The sequence below is a fragment of the Mustela lutreola genome, chromosome 14, assembly GCF_030435805.1.
Source record: "Mustela lutreola isolate mMusLut2 chromosome 14, mMusLut2.pri, whole genome shotgun sequence".
Taxonomy (NCBI): domain Eukaryota; kingdom Metazoa; phylum Chordata; class Mammalia; order Carnivora; family Mustelidae; genus Mustela; species Mustela lutreola.
This window is the reverse complement of record NC_081303.1, coordinates 32760898-32779799: the sequence shown is the minus strand read 5'-3', so window position 1 is coordinate 32779799 and position 18902 is coordinate 32760898. Positions and strand designations below refer to the sequence as shown.

Genomic DNA, 18902 nt, shown 5'->3' with positions numbered 1-18902 from the left:
ATGCCTCTGAGGCATATGCTTCTGCTTACTGTCCTACAGAGAGAAAGAGATACGGTCTTTTCTAACAGTCTCTGCACATATGCGCTCCAGTAGGGGTGAAATGACACATTTCATGGGAAATCGTTGTGGACAGCATGTGGACAGAAGGGCAGCAGGGTCACTGGGTAATTCAAAGCTCATTAGAGCATAATGCTCTGGCAGGAAAGGTCACGTGTTCATTACATGAGAAAGCGGGACAGCCAACCTCTTGCCTTCCAAGGCCACGTTCTGCTCACCGAAGCGCACACAGAGAGCGCACAAAGCAGAGGCAACTTTTGGCCACTTTCAGGATGAGTGTGAAGACAAGGAAGGAGCAACAGAGCATGGGCTTTCCATTATTTGATAGCATTGGAAATAACTTTTGAACTTTCTAAGTTTTAACTTAAACCTCAACAGGTATAGGCTTAATGAGAAGGAGGGTGTCCTGGTTCAAGCTGGGAGTGGGGACTAGCGTCCTGCCTACCAATCTGTTCCAACCCCTCTGCCATCTCCCACTTGTGGTCCCCAAGGATGTCAGCAATATGACCTCGGGAGCCCATGAACATGTCACCTTACATGACAGAAGGGGCTTGGCAAGTCAGGTTGAGATGGTGAGATTATCCTGGATTTTCCAGGGGACCCAACATCATTACAAGAGTCCTTAAAAGTGGATGAGGGGAGTAGAAAATCAGAGAGCATACACCACAGAAGAATGGCCAGAAAAATGCAATGGAGCTGGCTTTAAAGATGCGAGAAGGTTACCATGAGCCAAAACCTGAGGGCAGATTCTAGAAGCTAGAAAAGACAAGGCAATGGATTCTTCCCTGGAGCCTCCAGAAAGGAATAATGCCCCCCACCCCCACCTCTACCCCAACACGTGATTTTAGCCCAGTGAGACCCGTGTTGGAGTCTCACCCACAGAGCTGTAAGGTAATACATGAGCATTGTCCGAAGCCATGAAAAACCCATGGTCATATGTTACAGCAGCAACTAACACGGAAGACACTAACACGGAAACTCTGCAGGACCATAGGGAACTTCACAGAATGCAGAACTCCTGCTTTTGCGCTCTCCAGGGAGGGCCTCCTACTCCCATCCTGGCACAGTAAGGACAATGGGTAGAAGCAAGACCCAAGTTAGCAGCAGTGGGCGGCTGACCTCTGCCCTGCAAACCCCCCCAAATTTTCAACAATCCCTGCTCTGAGAAAGTGGTCTGCTTTGGGACAGAGTGATGGTGGCTTCTACAGGTCTGTGCCTTTCACGGGCATTTGTTTCCTGTCCTCAGAGACAACATAAACAATAGGGCAATTAACTGGGTAGCAATTAACCCTGTGGGAGTCCATGCATAACTGAGAAACGTGTCTTGCCTTCCTAGAAAGAATGAAGATTGAGCGGCCAGGGCTTGCCACCTATCTGGCTGGCGTCCAATCCAGAAAACACACAGGTGCTTCCTCTTGTCCCACACCTCTGCTGCTTTCCCAGGTTCCTTAAAGGCCAGGGGGTTCTGAGTTCGCATTTCTTTCTCCTTTCATGAAAATACACCTTTCCTGAGAAGGTTTTCAGTTCAGCACCCAGAGAAATAACTGAAGATCAGGGTTTCCACCGTAGCCCAATTTTCCCAGACACCAGTTTGGTGCCAGGTCCTTGGCTGTCCCTGGTCCACCTCCAGAGGACCTGGGACTGCTGCTGTGCTAATGCAGCAGGGCTCTGGGACTGTCCTGTCCCGCTTAGCTCAGCGTGAGGCACCCGATCTGCTTCTCAAGATGACCCCAAGGGTCAGGACGTAGCACATCAGCTCTCCACTATCAGTCCTCCTGTCTCAGGAATCACAGGCTTTATGGTCAAGGAGAAAGAATCAGCTGAATGGTCCCCTCCTTCCTCCAGCCGCCACTGTGGACCAGTGACCTCACAGTGTTATGCTAACCCCAAGCACCGGTCTAGCTGGGTGACATTCTGCAGCGGCTCCGATTCTAAAACACAGCGGCCTTATTGCAAATGCATATTCATCGGAACTATTCCTGCTCGCTCTGTCTCACAGATTACAGCGCTAAAAGTACAAAAATATGCCAGCAAGGCGACATGCCAAGGAAAAGGGGCTAGGATCCTCGACAGAAGGCACTTGACAGGCTACCCTCCGCGGCTTGGGAATGGCACAGGGAGGAGGGAGGACACAGAGAGCCTTTGAAGGCGTGAGCACGTTCAAATTCATCCAGGACCGGTCGGGATGCGGGGGCGGCATCCACGCATGTGCACACGCAGTGTTTCAGTACTCGGAATGACCCGAGAGAGTAGCGAGGAATGAAAGGTTGAAATCTGAATGAAGAGATGCAGGATGAACAGGAGGGGTAAAATGTGTCTCAGCTGGAGGCTCCATTAGCCAGTGAAATTGTCTCCTGAGGGACGCGGTCGGGAAGCTACTTGTTTAAGACATCTGAAAGTGGACCGGCCAAAGGGAGGGGAGCGCTGTGGGACCTCACCTTACCTCCTGGCTGCTTCGGGAAGACAGAACCTACAGAATGTTTTTCTTTGTCCTTTCCTGATGGTCCTCTGTTCTGTTTCCCTTCCTTTGATGGACCAGCCAGGTCTCCGCCTACCTGCCCCTCCGCACTCTGTCTATTCTTTCCTTCACTTTCCTTCCTTCCTCAGATAAATCAAGCTTCTGTCGGCAGCAGCCTCTGGGGAGGCTGAGAAAGTCCTCCCCGCCCCAGACCCCAGGCACTCATCCATCTTTGATGGAGCACAGCTCCAGGGACAGAGCAGGTGCTCAGAGACCGGGAAGGGGGTGTGTGAAAGACGAACTGGCCCAGCCTCCTCACAGCTTGCCCTGCTCGGGGTCCCCGTACCAGAGCACAGCTGTCACACCGGGAAACGGGAGGAGGCTCATGGCCCTTCCCCAGAAACACTGCAGAACCACGCGTCTCAATGAACCACCTCCTTTATGCCCACTTGATGTCTGGGTTTGCTGCCTTCCTTCTTTGTCCTCGCCTCTCTGTGAGGACTGCCTCATTCTGCCCTTAAAAGAAGGGAGGGCTGGTGACAGACCATGGTGTTGAGGGACACAAAACTTGCCAACAGAAAGGCACGGGCAGCTGATGACGTCATCTGCTCCTGTCTCCCTTAACCTGAGGGGTTTGGTCACTCCTCAGCCATGGTGCAGGAGAGACCTTAGCATACTCTCAACTAATTGGCCGTCCTAGGTCCTAGCATCACATAGCTTACACGTAGCCGAAGTTCCCATAGCTGATAACAAAGTAGAAAACCACCTTCGGCAAGTCAGAGTTCATGGACAGGGTCTCAAAGGAGACATATTTTTATTTTTCTCCTCCATTCCTGGCGTACCTTCCTTCTCCATCATTCTGGCCTTAGGTAGGTTTCTCCCCAAATCTCCTACTACAGTGACTCGACCCAAAGGTAGAATTCCCTGTTGCAGGCAATACAGTCGAATTCCTATCAGAGTCCGTGTCATACTACTCAGCAGTTAATTACTTCTTGAATTGTTCGGGGTATGCCTCACCAATGAGACTGTAACACTGGAAACAAAGAATCCTGTTATATAATTCATAAAATTTCCCTAGGATAGTGACAGGACATGCATTAGGTGCTCCAAAAATATTTCTTGATTAACTGACTGGTGATTAACTTCTCATCTCTGTTAAGAAAAAATTCATATTTGTTTATTTATTTTTTACGATTTTATTTATTTACTGGGGGCGGGGGAGCATGCCCAAAAGTAGGGGAGGGGCGGGGAGGGAGAAGCAGACTCCTCGCTGAGCAGGGAGCCAGACCAGGGGCTTGATCCCAGGACCCCGAGATCATGACCTGAGCCGAAGGCAGAGGCTTAACCAACTGAGCCACCTGGGGCCCCTTATTTTCTATCTATCTATCTATTTATTTTAGGGAGGGAGGTGGGGAGAGGGGCAGAGGAGGAGAGAGAGGGAGAGAGAGAGAGAGAGAATCTTAAACAGGCTCCATGCCCAGTGCAGAGGGCTGATCACAACCCTGAGATCATGCCCTGAGCCGATAACAAGTCAGCCACTTAACCGACTGAGCCACCCAGGAGCCCTGAAAAAATTTGTAATTTAGATTAGACAGTAGTGACAACCAGAGAGGGATCATTTTTTACTTTCTCTCTCTCTTTCTAGAGATTTTATTTTTAAATAACCTCTACACCCAATATGGGGCTCGAACTTACGACCCCGAGATCAAAGGGGCACGCTCTACCGACTGAGCCAGCGAGGTTCCTTCTCTTTTATTCACAGTGTATCTCCATCTGTGTATCGGCATGATGTCTCACCCTGGGCTCCCCACGCACCGTCTCCCCACCCCACCCCACCCCCACCCCCACCCCCACCGATGGGGCGGACGTACCACGCAGCCCGTGGAGTCCAGCTTGCGGTCTGAGATGCAGCGGAAGTTCTTACTGCAGCCGCCGTTATCCTTGCTGCAGTCGCGCACTGGCCCAAAGGAATCCAGCAGAACCTCCAGGCTGTCAAAGGAGGACGAGGTCATCAGCTCCTCTCTGTGGGGAGACACGGAGGGGAGGGGGAAGGAGTCAAGGGGACTTCGGGCGCAACAAGTAGCATCACATTCCAAGTTCCTGTCTAGTCCACCGCGTCACGTCTCGCTCTCGCTCCCAAGAAGTAAAGATCAGCCACACTCTGAGCCTTGAACTAACAAATTATGGACATTCTCCATATCTGGGAAATGAGCCAAGGCTGTAATGCCTGGTCAAAGAAGGAGGTCTAAACTTGGGCAAGGGAATTAACATTTTATTGCCTGTCAGTCCTTAGGGGATATGGAAAGTGCTTACAAACTCTAATTTTATGTCCTCTCCCAAAGCAGGAGCCTTGGGGTGTGCGATATTGACCCAGATAGAGTAGATCCTGGCACGGCGAACTAGGAATCTGAAGGCAGCCTGCCAACTTCCCCTTTGAGCTCGTTGTGATTTCTTCCCGAGCTCCTTGGGCCTTTAGGTGGTTCCTCACTCACACCCCCACGCCACATGCGGCCTCGGCACCCCGGGGCCCAGACGCACCTGACCTCCACAGCGTCCTCCATCACGGTCATGTCCGTCTTACACTTCGCGGAAGGGTTAATGGCTAGTTCAGCGGGCGGGATCACAAAGCTCTTGCTCAAGGGCAGCCACATGCCCTCCCCGAGGGTGTAGGTGAATCTGCAGCGAAACCCAACACCAGGGGGTTACGGCTCGGGGACCGGCACCCTGTCGGAGGACCTGGCCTTCTTCTGTCACGGGCTCCCTGCTGAGCCCTCGCGGCCTCTGCAGAAAAGGATGCTGACCACCATTCCATGGACAAGACAACTGATTCCGAGGGAGGCCCAGAGGCCTACTCTTGTGTACCTGCCCGGCCCGCTGGGGGAGCTGTTGATGGCACGGTCTCACCCGTGGAGGTGGTTTTTAACAAACCCTAAGAAATCCAATTCCAGTTTCTTTCAGATAGGAAGCTGGGCTTCCTCAATCCTAAATCAGATATAATCGGAAGCATTTGAATTGAAGAGACAGGCGGGCCTCCCACCATCCCCATGCCTCGAATGGCACACTCACCATGGTAGTGATGGCTTCTCTCTGCGACTGGAGAAACCCCACCAAGGGAAAGGGGGTGGGGAGCTCCCATCTTCTGGTTATTGTATGATGCATACATAAACAACCAAAGCCAGCAGCCCCGGGGAGAGAAGAGGATGAACAGAACAAGCCTGGATGTATTCTCTGCACTCCTACCCACACTCTCAGCTAATAGCAAGTAAACCTCCAGAGACACGGGAGGTTGTGGGTTTTTTTTTTCTTAATTCTTATAATAGGGGCTAAAAGGAATAAAAGAATCAATCAGCATTTCAAGGAAGAGCTTCAAGAAACCATGAAAGATTATTTGTTTATTTATTCATTCATTCTATTTCAAAGGCATTCACGTACTCTGTGTTCACAGTCAAAAATAGTCTGTGGGATAAAAGCCAGTGTGGGTGGGATATCACAAGGCTGAGGCAGTCTGCGGCCCCTTCCAACTTTAATGTGGAAGGAGGAACAATTGAAGAATGCGTACAATTAAAAAGAACCCGGCCCTGGCTTCATCAGCATGCTGGTCACCGAGTACCACTTCAGAATCCTGCTCTTATCTCCCCCTTAACTCACCCACTCCCTTCTCCACTCCCTGGGGCTGCCGGAGAGGGTAGGAAACCAGACGGAGGGCATGAGATCTTTTATGAGAAATGTAGCGCTCTGGAATGCTGGCCGCAGAGATACCCATGACCAAGGCTCGTGAGATTTTCACCCACTCCCTGAATGACAGCCCTAGGAGCTAGCATGGCTGAAAGAAGAGAGGGCAGGTGCTCAAGGGAGAGGCAAAACCACTGAGCAAGTGGACGATGGCCCGGATTTGGGAGATGGCCCCCTACTTCTCTGACCTGCAGGGAAAATCTCCGTATTAAGCAACGTTGAAATTTCAGCGAGGCCTCTTTGCTCTGAAGGAAGCCCCCAATTCTTCCCACCCCTGGGGACAGAAGGCGATAGCTGGGGCTAGGTCTGTGCAGGGATGCAGGGGGGCTTCTGTACCAGGTGAGGGAGGCCCATCAGTAGGGGACAGAAGAGGACACCTGCCGAAACTGAAGCCCTTTCTCTCTCTCTCTCTCTCTCTCTCTCTCTCTCACACACACACACTCCCTCACCTGGCAAGATTAAGGAGCCAATTCAGGGCACGTGATTGCCCCAAAGTGCCCAGAATTTGCACCTCAGGAAGGAAGTGGGTCGAAGGCAACAACACGTGAGCAGTTGTGCTGACAAAGCATTTCGGAATGGACATTCTTAAGGGCAACGTTACAATAGGCTGGTTGGGCTGAGGGCACCACTGATATTACAAATAACCTACTGTTTCCGTGAGAACATACGCAAGTTTGAATGGTACCAGGAGAAAGCAGTCTATTTGTTTATTTGGACACAGAGGTGAATTTTTGTTTTCTATTTTGGTTATAAAATTATAAGTTTGCACAGATGCAGAGCAACAAATCTGGGACCTGTAGCTTATAATTTATGAAACAGATTCTAGGAAACAGTTGGCATTTCTAGCAAATTTCTGATGGTTAATTTTCCTTTTGGAAGAGAGTCCCATGTCCCTCCATTTATGGCTTTAAATATTTAACATCTAACACACAACTGGGAACACAGGAGATCTCCAATACATATCTGTAGCTGGTCATTTCAGGCGTTTCCTAAATGTTCCCATGTCCTGCCATTTCAGCTTTCCCTACCTCTGTGTGCAGCAACAATTTGAAAGGAAGAGGAAACCACCTTTTTCTCCAGCTAAAACCACTCAATGCATCTAAGACCCACAGAGGGAAGTTTACATCTCCAAAGATGCCACTCCCGAGCACTTCCTCAGCTTCTCCTTACACCAAACCCTGCCTCATACTTCATGCTTCTACGGGGCAAGCTGACTATAGTTCCTTCCTTAAGTCACCTTCGTTTTCTCACCTCTTGGCTTTTGCTCTTGATAATCCATTCTGAATTTGCTTCCCTTTCTTCTTTGCTGGATGCCAGTCATTTTAAGACACAGTTAAAAAAGACGGTCTCTTCAATAAATGGTGCTGGGAAAACTGGACAGCTATATGTAGAAGAATGAAACTCGACCATTCTCTTACACCGTACACAAAGATAAACTCAAAATGGATAAAAGACATCAACGTGAGACAGGAATCCATCAGAATCCTAGAGGAGAACATAGGCAGTAATCTCTTCGATATCAGCCACAGCAACTTCTTTCAAGATATATCTCCAAAGGCAAAGGAAAGAAAAGCGAAAATAAACTTTTGGGACTTCATCAAAATCAAAAGCTTCTGCACAGCAAAGGAAACAGTCAACAAAACAAAGAGGCAATCCATGGAATGGGAGAAGATATTTGCAAATGACAGTACAGACAAAAGGTTGATATCCAGGATCTATAATGAACTCCTCAAACTCAACACACACAAAACAGACGTCATATAAAAAAATGGGCAGAAGATATGAACAGACACTTCTCCAATGAAGACATACAAATGGCTCTCAGACACATGAAAAAATGTTCACCGTCACTAGCCATCAGAGAGATTCAAATTAAAACCACATTGAGATATCACCTTACACCAGTTAGAATGACCAAAATTAACAAAACAGGAAACAACATGTGTTGGAAGGGATGTGGAGAAAGGGGAACCCTCTTACACTGTTGGTGGGATTGCAAGTTGGTGCATCCTCTTTGGAGAACAGTGTGGAGATTCCTCAAGAAATTAAAAATAGAACTTCCCTATGACCCTGCAATTGCACTCCTGGGTATTTACCCCAAAGATACAGATGTCGTGAAAAGAAAGGCCATCTGTACCCCAATGTTTATAGCAGCAGTGGCCACGGTCACCAAACTGTGGAAAGAACCAAGATACTCTTCAACGGACGAATGGATAAGGAAGATGTACATGTACATGAAGGAGTATTATGCCTCCATCAGAAAGGATGAATACCCAACTTTTGTAGCAACATGGATGGGACTGGAAGAGATAGTGCTGAGTGAAATCAGTCAAGCAGAGAGAGTCAATTATCATATGGTTTCACTTATTTGTGGAGCATAACAAATAGCATGGAGGACATGGGGAGTTAGAGAGGAGAAGGGAGTTGGGGGAAATTGGAAGGGGAGGTGAATCATGAGAGACTATGGACTCTGAAAAACAATCTGAGGGTTTTGAAGTGGCGGGGGGTGGGTGGTTGGGGGAACCAGGTGGTGGATATTAGAGAGGGCACAGATTGCATGGAGCACTGGGTGTGGTGAAAAAAATAATGATTACTGTTATGCTGAAAATAAATTAAAAAATTTTTAAAAAAAGACACAGTTAAAATTCTCACCCCTTCCAGAAAGCCCTCCAGGATCTTCAGGCTCAACCTCAACCTGAGCCAAGGGACACTCCTTTGTGCGCACACGTGGCCCTGGGCTGCGCCTGAGATGTTGAATTGTGCCCACCTTTTGAACTGGGCACAGTTTTTTGATATGTTGAATTGGGCCCACCTATGCCCACCTCAGACACCTGAGGGGTCTGTCACCCCTCAGAAGAATGTGTTCTCTTGGACGGCATCTTTGTTTTCCCACTGCTTAACATGAATTTTGGGTCCAACGTGGGGGTCACACCATAAATATTTATTGACTGATCAATAAGGAGATTTAGTTATGTTCTCTAGTTTGCACGCGCTACAGAAGAATATAATCTTGATTTTTGAATTTAAAGGTAGAAGTGATGGTAAGATTATCCTTCATTTAGAGCAGAACATGGGTTAATCTCTGGGTTTGAATGGATTTAATGGTCGAGAAGGAAATCGGTTTCACACTGTGAGCGACTCAAAAAGTGCCCAGTGGTTTCTGAGACACAACCCTGGGCCACGTTCACAAGGAGAAACAGTGTGCTCTTCAGTCGCTGGTGGGGTCAGGGTGAAACACACAGAGGAAGCAGTCAGGTGTGACTGAGACCAGCCTCACTTGAAAACTTTCTCTCAACATGACAGGTGCTCTGCAGAGCTGCCCCATTTATCCCCACAAGAGTCCTCTGAGGTCAGCCACTTGGCTCCATTTTATGGATTAGTCAACTAAGATTATAAGGATCTCAGCAACCTCCCCAAGGTCACCTCTCTGTAAGTGGGAAAGATGGGGGTTTGTGATACTCAAGTAGGGCTCCCAGCAGCTTTCCAGCCCATACTGGCTCATGCCTATGAAATTCTAAAGTTTTCTTTTCTTTGCAAAATTTACTGAGTAACTCCAAAAACCAAATATAGAATAAACTGTCAGAGAAAAAGCTGTGTCCTGAAATCTCATCTGCCCCTCATTCATACAGATTTGGCAGGAATGATTTCAAAAAGCCACCAAAGAGAAACTGGGAGAGCATCTGGAATGCTTTCCCAAGTTGGGCCTTCTCTCGTGACAGCTGGTAGTGACCACCGCACCTGATGGCTCAGCTGTAGCGAGTCGTGCACACGACACTGTTGAACCAGCTTAAAACTTCTGCTCAGAGGCCAGCACTTGCCGGAGTGGAATAAGCCCGTGTGCTCACTGCAGCTTGGCATCAAAGAGAATGTGAGGAACTAGAGGAAGAGCTCTTGGCCTGGCATCTCCACTCTTCCCCAGAGCAGGCCAGTCCAGGATGAGATGTTGTTCCCAGTGACACAGGTACACATGTGGAAAAGACGGTCTCTGAGAGAGAAATCTGGTCTGCAGCAGCCCTTTCACTAGAGGATCTAGTGGAATGGCATGATCCTAGCCACAACGGAAAGGGCATCTCTGGGATACACGGGGTTTGCTGAGAAGTCTTTGAGTCTAGCCTAGGCCCTTCCCAGTTTCTTTGGGATTGCAGATTACCAAGGTGAGGTTGGGTATCAAGGTCTTTTATTAATTTGGTTTCAAGTCCTTAGGAAACGCCTGAGAGGATCAAAAACAGATACTTGTTGGAGATCTACTGTGTTCCCAGTCGTGTGTTGATGTTAAATATTGAAAGCTGTACAGGGTACTACCCTTCCCCTCAGGAAGACATGCATTCACTGGGGAAATAAATAGGCAAATAAAAATAAACATGAGATAAAATAATTGACAATTAAATATTACAGACTGTACATTACAGGTATTGGAAGGGGAAAAGTCATTGTGGGTTGGAGAAAATTGAGAGCAGCGCTTCTCAGTCCTGGGTAGAGATCAGAATTACCATGGTGCTTTGAAAGAACACTCATGGGCCGGCCCCATGTCTCAGAACTTTTCAGTTAATTCGTTTGTGCCAGGTGAGATCACTGGTCATTTCTGAAGCCCACTGGGATTCTCCTAGAGGACCAGGGTTGGAGAACAATTCTTGGATGAGACTGTAAACTTCCTAAGGTCAGGGACTATGTCGGCCATATTCGTTTGGTCAATCTACAGCATCTAAACCAGTTTCTTGGAGTGGTCTAGACTATGAAAATGGGTAGTGTTTATATTAGGAGAAGAGTATATATTCAGTCCCGAATAGGAAATGTTCAAGTTGCTGGGAAGTGGATCAGGATGTGACTAAGAACGGAAGGTTCCAAGGGAGAAAAGCAGCATATAATACACACTTGTACACTGACATTCACCAGCGGAAAGACTCAAATGTCAGAAATGTGCAGTGGCTTGGAATTCATCAGGACACTAAATCAGAGGTGAGCAGAACGACAAGTAAATAGTCCTTAGCTTCTTTAAGAGATTATGGTCACCGACCAGGTCAGAGAATTTTCCAGAATAGCCACTAGCAGTCGGTTTACTCAGATCCCAGAGTGGTTTCGATTAAAGTTCCTAATACCTATCACAGGTAAATCACGACCCATGGTGTTTGTCGGAGAGACTAGTTATTGTCACATTAGGGAGCAACATGATTGATTACCCCACTGACTCCCTGAAATCGTTGACTGAAAGGGTCAAGCCATGCAACTGACCCTTCGGTGGTACCTGGGTATCACATCCAGTTGGCAGCTAACAAACTTGAAAAGAATAAATGGTGCTTGTGGGGATGGAAACACAGTTTGTGGGCAGGTTCTGCTCTAACAGCAATTTCATTAAGGCCCCTGTTTTTCAAAGTGCTAGTTTCTGACTTTTAGGGGAGAGGAAACTTATCCACATTAATCAGCCAAACTCCACAAGGCTCTCCATCTGCCTTATCTTTATCACCCTTTGAAGGTCCTCACAGACCAGCAGTGGAGAGAGAGAGAAAAAAGTCAGCCAAATGATAGTTCATCGTTGGAAAGTTGAAATGCCCAAGTCGCAGTGTATGGAATATAGCTGACATCTTGTGTAGCACAAATCTTCCAAAGCAGCCTGGGGCCAAGGCCATCAAGGTGACCCCGCCTCCCCTTGGAGAGACACTCAGGAGGGAAGAAGGCAAGGGGAGGCCTTGAGAGGAAGCGATTCTGTATATCTGTGCTCTTGCACAGAGCACGCCCTCAGAGAACACTGCAGGGGCCAAACCGGTCCGTCTGGAGCAAGCAGGGAGGAGGGTCAGGAGAAGCTGGACCACAGGAGCCGGCTCTAGGGGGCAAATGTAGGAGCAAAGGGAACACCTAGGCCAGGACTGGCTGACAGGGAGGGTCTGGGGAAGGGTCTGGAAAGGCAGGAGTGAATACATGAGACTCGGCACATTATAGGAGAGTGGGGAAAAGGGAACAAGTTTTCCATCTGTCCCACACTGCTCCCCATTTCTGCCTTAGGGCTTCGAGCTAGCTTAATGCAGGCATTGACATCAGACCCGCCCTGCCCCCTGACCCCTCCCCACCCTCAACCCCACTAGACGGCTGACTTCCTCTCCCTGGGGGCATGCACGCACAGGGACCTGTATCACGTGCAATCTCGGCACTTGGCCGGTAGTCAGCGGAAGCACATTGAGCCGCACGTTCCTTGAGTGATGGGTAGATTGAAAGAATAAATGGATGATAAGACCTTAGTCTGGCAATAAACGTGTTCCAACTAAAGCCTGGCGTGAACGAAACTTTGTGAAAAATCCAGTAGTTCGTGGCGGCACCCGGATCCTTCCTCTGCTTGTCAACTTTTCCAGCCTGTGCTATTCCAGGTGTGTTGGCAGAAATTTGGGAGGGAGCAGACACCTCCAATTTGATTAGGAGGGTGGTAGAGAGAAGAAGATAATAATGAAGTAGAGCTGAGAAAAGGAGGCGGCAGGGGTGGGACAAATTCATTTTGAGCAAGATTTGATGAAAAAGGTGCAAATTAGATGCAAAATGGAGAAGCAGAAACTGACATTAATTGCCTGCTCTGTGCCAATTTCGGTGCCAGGGGCTTTCCCTGCATGATCTCATATATTCCGCATAGGAATAGAACCAGGCATGTGACGTAGCCCCACTTAGCAAATGCCGAAACTGGAGGCTTCAAGGGGTTAAGTAGATTACCAGGATTCACAGAGCAGGCAAGGAAGGAAACCAGGACCCAGAGTTGTCTGCTCTCCAACTTCCCCACGGTGTCACCAGGCAAGAGTGTGGGGCCAGTGCTCTTGGTACGAGGAGAGCAGAACTGCTAAACGTGGTTCTCCGGTTATACTTTGCCTCTAGGAGAGAAAGTTCACTGGGAAGCGGGACATGGACGGGGCTTGTAGACATACATAAGCAAGTCCCTCGACAGCCACTTACCTGAATATTTTATCAGAAGGCTGTTCTCCCAAAACCAGGTCAAAGCCCCGCTGAAATATTGTGTAAGGCCAAGGCCTAAAAGGAGAAAAATCATTCGATTACAATCAACTCCACAAATACCCTTGGAACATCTGCTTTGTGCAAGAGGCACTGTGCTGGTTCCTGGAGACCCAGAAACAGAGAGAACCTCATCCCTGCTCTCCACACTCCCGTTGGTGAGAGCTCACACAAGATCCTGAATGCTGAAACCAGACTGAGAGCAGGATCAATGTCAAAGTCACCAAACCACTAGGAAAGTGAGCTATAATTGACATGACAAACACAAGTACACAGAGAGCAAAATTATGTTCAGGTGGACCTCATGTAGCTGTAATTCATGGCCCTTCTGATGTAGACGGGACAGACAGACACTTAGCTCTGCCTCACTTTAAAAAAGAGGAGCAGCATGATTTCTTGGGAAAGACGAAAACCTCTGGAATCTGACAGTTCTGGGTTCAAACCCTGTTCTGCTGTTGACCCACTCGCTTGCTGTGGGAAGCGTATTTGCCTTGTTGAGTTTAATTTCCTCTTTGGTAAAAAAAAAAAAAAAAAAAAAAAAAATAGGGTTAATAAGGGCTGCCTCCAGACCACTGTGAAGATTAAGCAAACCTCTTCGGCCAAAGACACAGCTCACACAGGGTCCTCAAACTATGCCCCTTCCCTACTCAAAGTGACATGACAGTCCTGGGTCTTTGACGGGTTCCAGATGTTTTCGGACATTTTTATGTAATTCATTCAAGCAGAAACAATTGAAATGGTGTTTTTAAATAACTCTTAACTACAAGTCTCCCTTGTGAGCTTCTAGGTTTTGTCCCCTGTACTTGAAAGTAACAACTATTTCACTTAAACAGTAGATATCTGTTGACTAACCCGAATGTCTAAACCAAAAAATATTGACTCATTTGAGCTAGGCTTAGTGAAGCCTGGGATTGTGCTGGGTACTAGATACTGTATGTCCTAAACTGAGCCCTTGTTCCCATGGAACTCAGTCTCAAAACTGACCCAAGAATTAAGGACTTTCCTGTAGAAAATCCTTTGGTTTTCAAGAACCAGTAAGAGTCAGCAGAATAAATTGACATAATTATGATCTGGGGGCTGGGAACCAACCTTGTATCTGTGTGGGTGCTATCACCCAGGAGAGTGCATTTGGGGACATTCATGGTTGCTCTTCAATAACACTTGCTTGGAGGACACGGCTGGCTTTTAGAGGGCAGGGCTAGATAGGCTAGAAGAGTACAGTGCCTAGGACAGCTCTGCGCAACAAGGCATTTCCATATGTCCTGCAAACTACTGAACGTCTCGCTACACATTTACATAGGTGAAAACCTGAGCCAAGATGCGAACTCCGTTTACATAGAAGCACAAAGCAGCTTGTACTGTTTTAACGTATGACACATTCTTCCATTGCATAACTACCATGTACACCGAGGGGAGATGATACATCGTTAGAAATTTTACCAAGAGTTTTCGTAAGTTTGGAAAACGATAGCACTGTCCACGATGCTGTTCACGATCTTTGAGTCACCAATGCGGCACATCTGAATCAGTCTAGATCGCTCTTACATATATTGTATATCATATACTACTCTATATGTTACCTTGCAGTGAATCAACATCAGGCAGAAATGTCTGTCGATTTTATTATTTCTTCTATTGCAATACTACCACAGCACTTACACATTAAAATGGTTAGTCTATCATTACCAATTACGTTCTTTTTATTTCTCTTTTAATCACTGTTAAGGCATTATATTTATAGTTGAAATTTTGCATATGTAGGTTTTATTATTTATGAATTTCATGTAAGGATTATAAATGGGGTTAAAAATTTCATTATAAAACAGAGTGTTGGGTATGATAGGGTTGAGCACCACCAACTTAACTCAACTAGTTAACCAACTAGCTAGCCAAAAGAGTTAACAGTTGCAAGGGAAGCCATTAAGACTACAGAAGGAAGTGCCTGGGATGAAAGCATTCTTTTTTTTTTTAATGCTTACTATTTATAAACACTTTATTCCTGGATTTCAATTTAGAAATACCCTGAAGCAACTAGAATTGGTTCCAAAAAGTACCCCACACTGTATTATGAATAACCCCTGCATCAAATAAACAGCTCTCCCCCATGTGTTTTCTGTGTTTGTTCTCTTTATTGGAGGTGAACCCACAGAGAGGGGTTTGAATAGGATTCTTTTTTGCTGAACAGCAAGTGGTGGCTTACGGGCAGCTAAAAATTATGTATTAATTCAAGAAAAAGTCTAGAAGTCATGAGGAAAAAAAAAGTCCCACATGATCCTTGACACCTAGAAAGGGCAACAGAAAAAGAGGGATGTGTACCTTTATTTCTCTGTTGGGCAAAATCACATTTTATTTACTATCAGCTTAATAGTTTTACATAACACACATTTTGCCTTCGAGTCATCTCCAACACTCAAAAACTGGTACAATGTGTAATTAGAGTTAATTCTTGGCTTGGTTCCTAGGTTGTTTGAAAATATATTTTGAGGAGCCAAATTTTAGGACTGGCGTTGATTACAATGTGAACAATTAACTGCGTAGAATAACATAAATAAACCTGTATTCAAGCCATTGGTAATTGACATAAATAAACCTGTATTCAAGCCATAGGTAATAAATCAATGAGCCCACTGATTAAGCACACACCAGCATGTTGCTAGGTAGGTCAGACCAAAGTGCCCCCCTGTTCTCGAGGGGCCTGGAGATGGAGAAAGACATCTCAAATTCCAAGGGCACAGATGTGCACGGTAGACCTTGCCCAAATCACAATGAGAAGCAGCAGGGCACAGAAATCAGGACATGGGTTCCGGAGCCAGCCTGCCTATTTCCAGTTCCAGCTTCGCCACCAATCACAGTGTGATCTTGAGCAAGTCCCTTAATCATCGTGTCCCCGTTCCCTCACCTGCAAAATGAGGTTGATGATAACAATTCTATCTGCTTGGCCAGGTTGTCATGAGGAAGAACGATTTAATATAGCTTAAGTGTTCAGAACAGTGTCTGACAGTTAGGGAGTGTCCTACAAGCATTGGCTAAAAAAGTTACATTTATCAGTTACCCGAATCAAATACGAACACCATAGTAAGGAGATTCCCTAATTTTTATAAAGGAAGAGGTGTCCGACCTGCGGTCCAAATGCGATGGCAACACCAGGCTTTAACTCAGATTGGACACATATGAGAGCTGCCTGGAGAGGAGGTCGTGATGAACGTGGGAACACCAACCCTCCACCTTCCCCCCACACCGCCCACCCAGCCGTCACTGCACAGGACAGTGACCATACAGTATGGACATTCAATACACAGAGAGGAGGTCAGAGCAACCTGTGAAACGGTGAGCGTTGCCAACCACTCTAGCAAGGGAATAAAAGAGAATCTATTCATTTTCTTCCCACCAGTCAAGGGTGATCCGTCCAAGAGATGGGGATTCCTGTTCCAGTTAGTTAGCAAATGTTTACGGAGGGCCTATTGTGTGTGAACTGTGCTACTAGGCAACAGGAGTTGGGATAGAGAGATTCTTGACCTCAAAGGCACCTACAGTCTTTCTGAAGAAACCCATATATGTCCAGGCAAACAGAAAGGAACGAGTAAACGGGAAGAGGAATGGAGTTCCGGGAGGGAGGCCAGACGGTAGCGCAGCGGTACAGAGCTCATCCTGGATGTTGGGCAGCTGGGGGGGGGGGGCGGGGGCGCCTGGAACGGGTGGCAGGGAGCTGGATGCACGTGAGCTACAGGGGCCACACGGGAAAACACAGGGGTAACACGATAAAGGGCAGGACCTAACAGCACCAAAAATCCTTGGGAGCTGAGTTATCCGTGACCACCTGACAGAGGAATGGCCTCTGTGTCAGGGCCGTCTGGGCAGAGGTCCAAGTCAGAAGCCCATAACTGAGTCCTACATCCACGCTGAAATGGATGTTGCCGTGGGGGTGCGCAGGAACCACGGCCCTGCAAGGGCCCCTCTCCTCTCTTTGCTTTGTTTCTCACCCTTTAGGTTTTATTCCCTCAGAATGGCTAAAGCGCATGGAGGAGACGTGGCTCCCTTTGGCTGTGGCTCATGTCTTTATAGGTTCAGACCACAGAGGGGATGTGCCCCTTCCTCATTTGGAAAACGTAGCTCATGGGGGAACTGCTTGACATGCCCTGAGTCACAGAAACCACCAGAACCGACTCTGGGGCTGGGGAAGGAAAGAGGCATCTAAGGAGAGGCAACTCCCATTTGGGTTTTGGGGCTCAAGCTGGGGTAGGGGAGTGAGTGTCAAAGAGAATAATAATTTCCACCTCAGCTTCTTATCTGCTTGCGGGGGGCAAGGGCGCTGCCTCTGTCAGAAGTGGGGGGCATCACTGAGCAGGCTGTGCCAATGTGAGTTCTGTGGAGAGAGCGCGAGGCTGTGGAGTTGTTCAAGGATGGCATCGGGCCGGGTGTCGGGCATGAGGCTGAACCCCACAGCTGCAAGGAAACGTCACTCTCTTGACTCCAACTTGGATGCGTGACCTCCAATAGTCTGTCCTGTGCTGGGCATGCCAGTCACAGCTTCTTCACTGAGGAACATTAGCAGCATCAGAAGTCAGAGCAGAGTTATTTATTGGTTAATTTCTTCATTCTGGCCAATCAAGACTCTGAGGACTGCCCCATGGGGGCAGCTACAGATGGCCTGGATTCTGGGGCAATTGCAGGCCAGCGTGGCAACCAGGTGGGATCCATGGCCTCAAACGAAGCTTCACCCCTGCCACAGACAAGCCCCATAGTAATGGAGACATGGCAGCAAGTGGGACACACACGCAAACTGGGGATACTGAGAACAGTTAGTCATCTTTGCCTTGCCTTTTCCTCTCTCCCCATCTCACACTATACCCACAGTTTACACAGAATCTTTCCTCAGCACAGGCAACTCCCAGACTTTCAGCTTCCTCTTCTTTCCCAGGATACATCAGCCATCATGGGCTTTTCCCCTTTGGTCTTGGTGTTGGGCTGGGCCAGAAGTTGACCGTGGCCTTGGCTTGACCTGCCTGGGTCTTTGGGCATTTCTTCTACCAGGGAACTGAGACATAAGTGAGCGAGTGAACATTCTGCATGGTCAGCATGACTGGACGGTCCCTTCACACTAGCTCTTGTAGGGCAGGGAGAGACCTGGTGGACCGGAGTGTTTCAAAGCTGGCTTTTGGATTAAGCGCCGCTTTCTACCTAACAGTGGCACCTAGACATGGGGCTTGAAAGAATGTGGGCAGCATGTCCGATGGGCTTCCTTGTGGAGAACTCAGGACTCATCACCTGGGAGGGAGAAGGGGAGTAGAGATAGCTGGATAAATGGACAGATAAATAGGAGGGAGGGAGGGAGAGGGAGGGAGGGGTAGAGGGGCCGAGAGAGCAGAGAGAACGCAGACATGTGTATGTGGGGTGTGTGTTTACACTTCAGTGTGGAGAGAGAGATGTCTGATGCATTGATGAGTAAGGCACATTGTGATGGGCTTACAGAAACCAAGAGCTTCTTTTGAACTTATCTATGTCTCTACCTGTCGCTAAAGAGAGCATTTTAGAAATGAAAATAATCTATCCACAGTTAAATAAAAGCACATCCTTTGAAGTTTGCCTCTGGCCCACATTCGGCTAAGTTTCCAGTGGAAGCAGAGTCTGTGAAGTTTCAGCCCAGCCAGAACTACACTATGGGGTCCTGGTT

The 18902-nt window shown here is 47.7% G+C and overlaps 1 protein-coding gene across 2 annotated transcripts in view; it reads right to left on the bottom strand.

Annotated features, from left to right (window-relative positions):
• ASTN1 (astrotactin 1) overlaps nt 1-18902 on the bottom strand; it is a 323486-nt gene that overhangs the window by 105597 nt on the left and 198987 nt on the right. For both annotated transcript variants that reach the window (XM_059146192.1, XM_059146193.1), the window contains exons 9-11: nt 13175-13249; nt 5054-5191; nt 4387-4537 (exon numbers count right to left, since the gene is read on the bottom strand). In XM_059146192.1, the coding sequence (XP_059002175.1) occupies nt 4387-4537; nt 5054-5191; nt 13175-13249 (364 nt within the window). The remainder of the gene's footprint in view (nt 1-4386; nt 4538-5053; nt 5192-13174; nt 13250-18902) is intronic.